The sequence below is a fragment of the Macaca fascicularis genome, chromosome 14 (genome assembly GCF_037993035.2).
Source record: "Macaca fascicularis isolate 582-1 chromosome 14, T2T-MFA8v1.1".
Taxonomy (NCBI): domain Eukaryota; kingdom Metazoa; phylum Chordata; class Mammalia; order Primates; family Cercopithecidae; genus Macaca; species Macaca fascicularis.
This window is the reverse complement of record NC_088388.1, coordinates 52,696,565-52,707,669: the sequence shown is the minus strand read 5'-3', so window position 1 is coordinate 52,707,669 and position 11,105 is coordinate 52,696,565. Positions and strand designations below refer to the sequence as shown.

General features: G+C 39.9%; 1 protein-coding gene across 2 annotated transcripts; it reads right to left on the bottom strand.

Annotated features, from left to right (window-relative positions):
• Nucleotides 1–3,998: 3,998 nt before the first annotated feature.
• On the bottom strand, nt 3,999–5,289 carry LOC102125640 (lysophosphatidic acid receptor 1). Of its 2 annotated transcripts, XM_065529725.1 has the most exons (2): nt 5,275–5,289; nt 3,999–5,048 (listed from the first exon to the last, which is right to left on the bottom strand). In XM_065529725.1, exon 2 carries the CDS (start codon nt 5,037–5,039, stop codon nt 3,999–4,001), a length of 1,041 nt encoding a protein of 346 aa, XP_065385797.1. In that variant the 5' UTR covers nt 5,040–5,048; nt 5,275–5,289. The 2 variants fall into 2 exon arrangements, with proteins under 2 accessions (XP_065385797.1, XP_005578948.3); XM_005578891.4 differs by lacking the exon at nt 5,275–5,289 and having other exon boundaries at nt 3,999–5,096.
• Between the last annotated feature and the right edge of the window lie 5,816 nt (nt 5,290–11,105).

The following is an 11,105-nucleotide window of genomic DNA, read 5'->3' as shown; positions in this document are numbered from 1 at the left end:
TGTGCCCTGTGGACCAGCTGGGATCATGGTGGCATGTGACCCAGCACAGCATGCAGGAGATCCATGGAAGAATCACAAGGATTACTGAAGAAGAGATTGCAGAACAGATTCAGAGAAGAGAATGTCAAAGTCATTTTGGTTTGTCCTAGTGGGAAGGAGCAGGTAGTGAATGCCAGACCCATGTGGTTGTTTTCATTGTGTACTATTTTTTCCCTGCAATAAGTATATTTATGCTTCACAGTTTTGAAACATGTGTATGGTTCATCATATATTGTGGACTCTTTATTTTAAACTAGTATTTTTGCTGACATGCCTATAAGTATTGCCCAGGAGGGGACATGAGTGGTCATATCCCCTCTCTATGAAAGTTGCCTGGTGCCCACCATGGGCAGACTAGCTGAGCTACCACTTAGAGGGTGGGTCTGACCAAGAGTTAGGAATCCACCATCCTGGTTGGCTCTTTGAAGTTCCTCCTATGTTTCCTACATTTGTGAAAGCTGCAGTAAGCCCTATCTGTGGGAGCTTTAGGAATGTGACCCATCCGACCCTGCAGCAACTATCTGCCTGGTTTTTCTAAACTGCTAAGATTTGGGGCAATTGATTTCATGGTGTCTTTATTCCTGTGTGTCAGATGCACAGTATTAACTTTGTACTATAACTTGGATATGCAGAGAAGATATACTTTACTTTTCCTCCACCTCATATAACCTTCCTTTGAAGCCCACACCCAACTGGTTAGCAAAGAGAAATTTTGTGTTCAAATGAAGTAAATCAATATTAAACCCAATATTAAAGTATATTTACATTAATCCCTTTTGGATAAATGATTCAATCTTTCAGATAATATTCTTCCTCCTTCTGTTTTATCCTCGTCTGGTGTGTCCAGATGTGCGTGTGAGGGGTGGTGGTGGTTTCTGCAAACTCATGAGGGCCACGGGGAAGATTTAGGGTCTGTGCCTGTGCCCTGTGTTTCCTCTGTCTCTGAAGAAGTGTAACACATGATCTGGCCCCTCTCAGCTGGGTCAGAGCTTGGGCACACCCTTTGGCTGACTCATCCTGACCTTGGCTCTCTCTGGCATCAGACAACTCTGATGAGATTCCCGTTTGGCTTTGGCTTGGCTGCTTCATTCAGTGGCTCTGGGTGCTCAGATCCTTCACCCTTGTCATGTCAAGAACTCCTTTGCTGGACTCTTGGGTTCTCCTTCACTGGAAGCAAAGGCAACTCAGTAAAGGGAGCCTTAGGGTTTGCCTCTGCCTGACTGTGCTGGAGCCACCAGGGAGAGGCATCTGTCTGTCAGCTCAGTATAGACACCTGGGAATTAACTTCCTCCTCTTCATCTTTACTGGGTTGCAGAATAGAACCTCTGTGCTTCTTTGTGTTCTCAGATTTATCTAACACATCTGTCCTCAGTCGGCCAGGAGGTAGTGGATGAGGCCAGCAGCCTTGCTCTCCTGCCTCCCCTGTGTTCCTTCTATCTCCTGCTATTCCTGGATGGATTGAATGTGGTGGTAGAGAGGTGCTGAAGGGAAAGGAGGTGTCAAGGGTGGCTCTCAAGTTTTGTCCAGTCGAATGGATGGTGGTGCCATTTGCCAAGTTAAATAACTCTGGAAGACAACAAATATGAGAAGGTAGATTATGAGTTTATTTTTTAACATGAAGTGTTATTGAATAAATGGATACACTAGAAAATAAAAACCTTGAGATAAAATAAACATGTAAGCTTACACACACACACACACACACACACACACCATTTGCTTCCAAGAAGAGTTCTATGTGCTTACATCTCACTCTTAGAAACACCATCTACTGTTGTAGCATTATGGATTTTACCTTATTCTGCTGTACTGGAATCAGCCTCCATGACCTACATGATAAACACATCGAAAAAGAAACCCAGGGCATCTGAGTGGTGAGAACGGGCCCACACACTGTACAGGAAGTGATTAACCAACACCCAACAGCCACACCAGTCTCAGACGGTATCATTCACTAATCAGGGATTGAAGAAACCCCAGATGTGATGATGGTAAGTTTGGGAGGTGAAGGTGGTGGGGGAGCTGCAAAATGGAAGGCAGAAGATTAATTTAAAACTGGGAAAGAGTTTTCACCAGAAAACAACTTTGCTAAAAAGAATTTACTGACACGTGTAAGCTGATCTTTTAATTCAATCTAAATTCATCAGCTGAATGTGGGCTCTTGTAATTATGCTCCACTCTGCCACTAGCTGGAACTACCTCCTGTATGACCCCTTTGAAATGCTGATTTTCCCATAGATGTGTTCATTACCCTTGACTCAATGAGTCTAAACTTTGTACTTGATTCTAAGGAGTATATCCCAAAATAGGAAGAAGCTGTAGGCATAATGTTCTTTGGCATAGTCTCTATGATGTGAGAACGCCCTTCATGTTAGGAATGTGTATCCACTTCATGAAGAATATTAACTGTGATCATTAGGAAAGCTATGCTGCAAATGGAAAAATTCTTGGATATTCCATTTATTGAAATGCCACCATGTGGAAGCACTATGCCACACTTAGATTCAAAACTACAAATGGATACACTACGAAATAACAACCCTAGTGAATCTATTTGTTAAGTGGTTGGATTCCCTAGTGTATCAATTTATTGAGATGAAGATGAACCATAGGGATGATAAGTAACCTTTAAAAGGTTACACATTATAAGAGAGCTGAGATTTGAACCCAAATTTGTCTTTCTATAAAGCCCAGTATGTATTCAGACATTCAGTTAACAAATATTTATTGAGTCTTTACTATGTGCCAAAAACTGTTCTAGGCCATGCACTTTGGATGATAGTATATTCCGTGGAAAGAAAAGTAAAAATGCAGCTTTTCATATTCAAATGCAACTTTTTTTATTTTTTGTAAAATTTTTAATACCATTAGAAAATGTGGCAATTTTGCCATGAAAAGGATCTACTTATAAAACTGTTCGCAGTATGATTCCAATTATGTAAAAAAGGTATACAATATACACATAGGCATACATGGGGGTTGCTTTTTAAAGGTGGTTCCTTCTGGGTTGTGATATTATCAGTAATCATTTTTGCTTTTTTATACACTTCTGCATTTTTCAAGTTTTCTATGATGAGTATATTATTTTACAAAGACTACAAAAATTTTCCTCTGATATACTGGTAATTAGAATGTACTTGGGTATTTTAAATGTGTGGGAACAATATTACAGTGCTTCATCTTCTGTGACTTTTTTGGAATACATATCACTTTGGTAAAAAACTTACATTCCCTGTTTTATACTTGTTACAACATTTTAATTAAACAATTAATATTGTGATTAGAGCATTGTTTGCTTCATAACCTAAACAAATACTGGCTTTCAAGTCTAGGTTCTATTTCTTAGAAGATTTAAAATTAGTGTCCTTTTAATCTTTTTAAGTAAGGCATACTACATATATACATTACATGCATGCTTTCTAAATAAAAGACAATTCCAGCTTACAGTTTTCCTATGTAAGGGAAAAAATGGAATTATGGTAGTTTAAAAACAGTCCATAGTCTCATCCATCACAAACATGCTGATAGGCATAAACATGTTTATTAAGTGAAACGTATCCTTTAAAAATAAAAAAGGGAAGCCTGCATATAAATGAAGTTGTGGATTCAACTAGTCAGAATTTATTCTGACTTGCAACAAACCACACAAAATCTTTTTAAAGTCTAGTTAGTGTAGCCTAAATGGACACTCCAGAGTCTATTCTTGAATTCCAATGCAAGAGCTCCACTTCCTACATTCAGAAGGGATGGGGATCAAGATGAGGATTGTCACATAAGCTAATTTTCAATATATATCAAGTCTTGCAGGGTCTAGGAACAAATACTGTCATTGGTTAGTGTTTAAGTACATGAGTTGACTTTTCTCCTCTCTCACACCCCACCTTGCCCTGGCAATTGAGTAGGGGGAGGCTGTTTATCCTCTGAGAGAAAACGGCTGATTCCTCATCTCAGTTTCCATTCTAAATCACAGAGTGGTCATTGCTATGAACTCCAGCCAAGACGGTGTGTTTGAGGGAGGAAGCCCAGCGGTCTGAGCCTTCTGTGGGGCCGCTGGGGTTCTCACCGCGTTGGCAGCAGAGGATCTGCCTAAAGGTGGCACTCATTTCTTTGTCACAGTAGGAGTAAATGATGGGGTTCATGGCAGTGTTGAATTCAGCAACGAGAAGGAAGAATTTCTCATAGGCCAGCACGTCGCACTGTGGACAGCACACGTCTAGAAGTAACAAAGCCAATCCAGGAGTCCAGCAGATGATAAAGGCCCCAAGCACAATGACCACAGTCTTCAGAAGACTCATCATGGTATCCCGATTCCGCCAGGGTCCAGAACTATGCTGAGACATTCTCATAGTCCTCTGGCGAATAGAGCCAAAGATGTGAGCATAGAGAACCACCATTACCACAAAGGTCACCAAGTTGAAAATGACCCATAAGACTAAGTAAGAGTCACTGTAGAGGGGTGCCATGTTGGAACAATTTTCAATATCACAGATACAGTTCCAGCCCACACTGGGTAGAGCACCCATAACGATGGCCGTAGTCCAGATGACCACAATGACCACCACTACCCGCCGGTTGCTCATCTGTGTGTGGAGCTGCATGCGGAAAACCGTAATGTGCCTCTCGATTGCAATAGTCATTAAGTTGGCCACAGATGCCGTCAGGCTGGTGTCAATGAGGCCCTGACGAAGGAGCCATGTGCTAACAGTCAGTCTCCAAGTATTGGGTCCTGTGTGGAACATGAGATAGAAATAGGCCAACCTCGCAAAGAAGTCTGCAGCAGCCAGATTAGCCATTAGGTAATAAATAGGAAAATGGAAACAGGGGTTGACATAGATTGCCACCATGACCAGTAGGTTGGCCAACGTGATGAAGATACAAACAGTGATTCCAAGTCCCATCACCAGCTTGCTGACTGTGTTCCATTCTGTGGCAAGATGCTTTCCACTTCGGTTATAAAAGAAGGCAATGGATTCGTTGTAGAAGCACTGCGGTTCATTCATGGCTGTGAACTGGGGCTGTGAAATTACAGGGATGGAAGTAGAGATGGCAGCCATGACAGCTCTGTGGTTGTAGATGGTGAACAGGCCCCAGAACTATGGGAGACAAATTTTCTTGTTTGCTGATCAGATCGAGGTCATGCTAGGAGAAGCTGTGTATCTGATGCTATAGGAGTCAGTCTTGAGAAGTCAGGTACTGAGATAGGTGGATGGGGAGCTTCATAAATCAGACGTCCACCTGGTGTGGCGCCCCCAGCGCCTCTTTTTTTTTTTTTAGACAGGGTCTCGTTCTGTCTTCTAGGTTGCAGTACAAGAGTATAGTGGCATAGTTATGGATCACTGCTGTCTTGCCCTACTGCGCTCAAGAAATTCTCCCACCTTGGCCTCCCAAGTTGCAAGGACTGCAGGAGCATACCACTATGCCTGGCTAATTAAAAAAAAAATTTGTAGAGATGGTGTCTCAGTATATTTCCCAGGCTGGTCTTGAACTCCTGGGTTCAAGCCAGCCTCCTGCCTTAGCCTCCCAAAGGACTGAGATTATAGACGTGAGCCACTACACCTGACCATCACACAACTTCTTATTAGAGGATGGCAACAAGAAGAGCAAGACTTAAATGTTTTAGATGTATTTTACAGTTTTTAGAAATTCAGTCTTGTCTACTTACCATCTGCTCATATTCTACCCATCTTCAAGATTTCTCTCAAACTCCCTTCCCCATCTCCTCTAGCTCCAACTGGCCTCTTTCTTTCCTAACTCCCTTTGCCACACGATGCACACCTTGTTAGATCTTGCTGAGTACTGATTGCCAGTGCTAGATATCTACTCTTAGGTATACACTTTGGTATACACTGTCTTGCTCTTCATAAATATATATACACACACACACACATATATACACACACATATATATACACATATATATATACACATATATATATGTATTTTTCTTTCTTTCTTTTCTTTCCAACAAGGCTATAAGCACTGCCTCAATCAATTGAGAGTTGTTAAGACTGGAACTTCTCTTAGTAATAAACTTCACAGTGGTATTGCCTTACCAAAAACCTCTATATTCAAACTAGAAAATGTGCAATTTTTAACGTTCTTCAACCCAGCAGCTTCAAGGCCACAAAGACTTGAAAATCAACAAAAACACTTTAAAACATCTCATTTAATTATTTCAACAATCTATGTATACCTATGAAATGAGCTATAATAACAACCCCCAACTCCCAGTGACTTATTTCTTGCTGATGCTGCATGTAATATTTAGGTCAGTGGGGGCTTTGTTCCATGTCATGCCCACTCAGAGACCCAGGTGATAGAGACTTTACTATCTGAAACATTTCCAATCTCTAGGGTAAGAGGAAGAAGTGGTGATATAATTAAAGACTTCCATAGTTTGTTGGTGAAAGCAAATTATATGACCATACCTGAAATCAAGGAAGAATGGAAGTATAATTCTACCAATTACTCAAAGAAGAAGAACCAGAAATATTCAGTGAAGAGCATTAATGATTACCACAATATTACTGTTATTATTGTTCTTTCTCTCTTTTTACTTTGTAAACACAATTAAACCTCACACAAGTTAAATAACTTGTCCAAGGTCAAATATTTAACCAAGTGTATTAGTCAACTTGTGTTGCCTAATACAAATAATATAATTCTATAATAGTAACGTATAATTATATAATAATTGTATTATATATATTAATAACAAAATACCACAGACTAGGTGGTTTAAAAAACAGGCATTTATTTTCTGGAAGCCCAAGATCAATGTATGAGCAAGGTTGGGTTCTGGTAAGGCCTCTCGTTTTTGCTTGCAGAAGGCTGACTTCTTACTGGGTCCTCACGTGACCTTTCCTTTGTGTGTGTGCATGTTCAGGGAGGGATGGGGAGAGAGGTCTCTGTGTCTCTTCCTCTTCTTTATAAGGACATCAGTTTTATTGGATTAGTGCCCCATCCTTACAACCTCATTTAACCTTGATTATCTTCTTAAAGGCCTTATTTCCAAATACAGTCACATTGGAAGTTAGGGCTTCAATGCATGAATTTGCGGAGGCACATAATTCAGTTCATAACACCTCAGAAAAGCCAGGATTTGAACTGAGGTCTGTCTGATAGTGGAGTCTATGCTGCTTCTGCTCTATCACACTGTTTCTGCTTTCCAGGAAAGATGTACTGCATGCTCTTCAGGTTCTGACCAACTTAAGTTATTATTCCCAGTGGGGCTCTTTGCTCACTAATCTCAATCTCTGATTCAGTTCAGATGTACCCTTTCCAGATATTATGCCCATCTGCCTTTCTATGAGTCTATTTATTGTTCATTTATTGTTTCTAAAAGACCCTACTATGTTTTCTTCAAAACAGTATGTATTGGTAATACCAAGATTAATAATTCATAATTGTAGGCTTTAAGGGCCCCATCTTCTATAGGAGCAGTCAGTAAAACTAGCAAATAATTCCAAAAGCCATGTAATAAGCACTATAATTATGTTCTGTCTAGTCAGTTTTTGAAAACAGGTATCTCCCTAAGTGAAATTAGGAAGATTGAAATGGTACAGGGAGTCTGACAAAGATGGCACTTGAAGCAGCTAGTATGCGCCATTCTGAGGGAAAGAAATAGAAGGGGCAAGTAAATATAGCACCTTCAGCTGAAACACCCAGGAACACACATTGGGATTCGTCAGGAAAATAACTCATAGAGAATGGAGAAATGTCAGGCAGGGCAGATGCCCACCCTGGGGTGACAGGGAGCCAGAGGAGCCTCCTCCACCTAGGGAAGCAACTCTGAAGAGTCCGTGGGAGCACAGGCTGGTCCGGACCCCAAGCACAGAGCACCCACCTTGCAGAAAAGTGGCTGGACTGTTCTCCATGCAGGTCCCATCCTCACTTCTCCTCACTAGGCAGGGCTACCTGACCTGGGACTTTAGCACAACCACTCTGCCCCTGCCTGACCACTTCAATCAGAGGCAGCTCAGCAGTTAAAGGAACACCCACATGCAAAGATGAGAAAGAACCAATGCAAGAGCTCCAGCAACTCAAATGGCCAGAGTGTCTTCTTTTCTCCATACAACCACACTAGTTCTCCTACAGAGTTCTTAAACAGACTGAGTTGGCTGAAGTGACAGAAATGGAATTCAGAATATGGATAAGAACAAAGACCACTGAGATTCAGTGGAACAACAAAACCCAATCCAAGGAAACTAAGAATCACAATAAAACAATACAGGAGCTGACAGATGAAATAGCCAGTATGAAAAAGAACCTAATTGATCTGATACAGCTGAAAAACACACTATAAGAATTTTACAATGCAATCACAAGTATACTGCAGAATAGACCAAGCCAAGGAAAGAATCTTAGAACTTGAAGACCGGTTCTCTGAAATAGTACAGTCAGACAATTAAAAAAAGAAAATAATGAAAATGAATAAAACCTCTGAGAAATATGGAATTATGTAAAAGGCTAAATCTACGAATCTATGAATCCCTGAAAGGGACAGGGAGAAAGCAAACAACTTGGAAAATATATTTCAGGATATCATCCATGAAAACCTCCCCAACCTTGCTAGAGAGGCCAACAGTCAAAATCAGGAAATACAGAGAACCTCTGCAAGATTTTACACAAGAATATCAACGCCAAGACACATAATCATCAGATTCACCAAGGCTGAAATTAAAGAAACAATGCTAAAGACAGCTAAAGAGAAAGGGCAGGTCACCTACAAAGGGAACCCCTTCAGGCAAACAGCAGTCCTCTCAGCAGAAACTCTACAAGCCAGAAGAGATTGGGCTCCTATATTCAACATTCTTAAAGAAAAAAAATCTTCAACCAAAAATTTAGTATCCAACCAAACTCAGCTTCCTCAATGAAGGAGAAATAAGGTCTTTTTCAATAAGCAAATGCTGAGGGAGTTTGTTACCACCAGACCCACCTCACAGGAGATCTTGAAAGGAGCACTAAATATGGAAAGGAAAGACCATGATAAGCCAATACAAAACACACTTAAGTACACAGACCAGTGACACTATAAAGCAAACAAGCCGGCATAATAACCAGCTAACAACACAAGGACAGGTTCATATCTGCACATATCAATACACTAAACTTGAATGTAAACGAGCTAAATGCCCTGTTTAAAAGGCACAGAATAGGAAGCTGGATTTTAAAAAATGCAAGACTCAGTAGTATGCTGTCTTCAAGAGATTCATCTTACATGCAATGACACCCAAAGGCTCAAAATAAAGAGATGGAGGAAAATCCACCAGACTAATAGAAATTAGAAGAAAGCAGAGGTTGCAATAGTAGTTTCAGACAACAAAGACCAAAAAGACAAGAACATTACATTATGGTAAAGGATTCAGTTCAACAACAAGACTTAATTATCCTAAACATACAGCCAACTATCCTAAATATGCACCCAACACAGAAGCACCCAGATTCGTAAAGCAAGTACTTAGAGATTTATGAAGAGACTAAGACTCGCACACAATAATAGTGGGAAACTTCAATATTCCACTGGCAGTAGTAGACAGATCACCTAGGTAAAAATTAACAAAGATATTCAGGACGTGAACTTAACATTGGACCAAATGGATCTGATAGACCTCTATAGAATTCTCTACCCGAAAACAACAGAATATACATTCTTCCCATCATCACATGGAACATACTCTAAAATTGACCACAAAATTGAACACAAAACAATCCTAAGTAAATGCAAAACAACCAAAATCATACTGAACCCACTCCTGGATCACAGTGCAGTAAAAATAGAAATCAAGACTAAAAAATTTGCTCAAAACCATGCAATTACATGGAAATTTAACAACCTGCTCCTGAGTGACTTTTGGGTAAATAATGAAATTAAAGTAGAAATCAAGAAGTTCTTTGAAACTAATGAGACAAAAGACACAGCATACCAGAATCTCTGGGAGACAGCGGGTAAGGCAGTCTTAACAGGAAAATTTATAGCACTAAACACTCACATCAAAAAGTTAGAAAGATCTAAAATTAACAACCTAACATCACAACTAAAAGAAATAGAAAAGCCAGAACAAACCAAGCCAGAAGACAAGAAATAACCAAAATCAGTGCTGAACTGAAGGAGACTGAGACACCAAAAAACATTCAAAAGATCAGTGAATTCAGGAGTTGGTTTTTTGAAAATATTAATAAGATATACAGGCCACAACCTAAACTAATAGAGAAGAAAAGAGAGATGATTCAAATAAACACAATCAGAAATAAAGAAGGGATGTTACCACTGACCCCACAGAAAAACAAATAACCATCAGAGACTACTACAAACATCTCTATGTACACAAAATAGAAGACCTGGAAGTGATGGATAAATTCCTGGACATATGCATCCTCCTGAGACTGAACCAAAAAGAAATAAATGCCTGAACAGACCAATAATGAGCTCTGAAATTGAATCAGTAATAAATGGTTTACCAACCAAAGCCCAGGATCAGATGGATTCACAACCAAATTTTGCCAGATGTACAAAGAACAGCTGGTACCATTCCTATGGGACAATTTCAAAAAACTGAGGAGGAGGGACTCCTCCCCAACTCATTCTATGAGGCAAGCAACATCCTGATACCAAAACTTCGCAGAGACACAACAAAAAACGAAAACTTCAGGCCAATATCCTTGATGAACATCGATGCAGAATCCTCAACAAAATACTTGCAAACTGAATCCAACAGCACATCAAAAAGTTTACTCACTACAATCAAGTAGACTTTATATCTGGGATGTAAGGTTGGTTCAACATATGCAAATCATTAAATGTGATTCATCACATAAACAGAACTAAATACAAAAACCACATGATTATCTCAATAGATGTAGAAAAGGCTTTTGATAAAATTCAACATCCTTCATGTTAAAAACTCTCAATAAACTAGGTATTGAAGAAACATACCTCAAAATAATAAGAGCCTGTATGACAAACCCATAGCCAACATCATACTGAATGGGCAAAAGCTGGAAGCATTCCCCTTGAGAACTAGCACAAGACAAAAATGCCACTTGTCACTGCTCCTATTCAATAC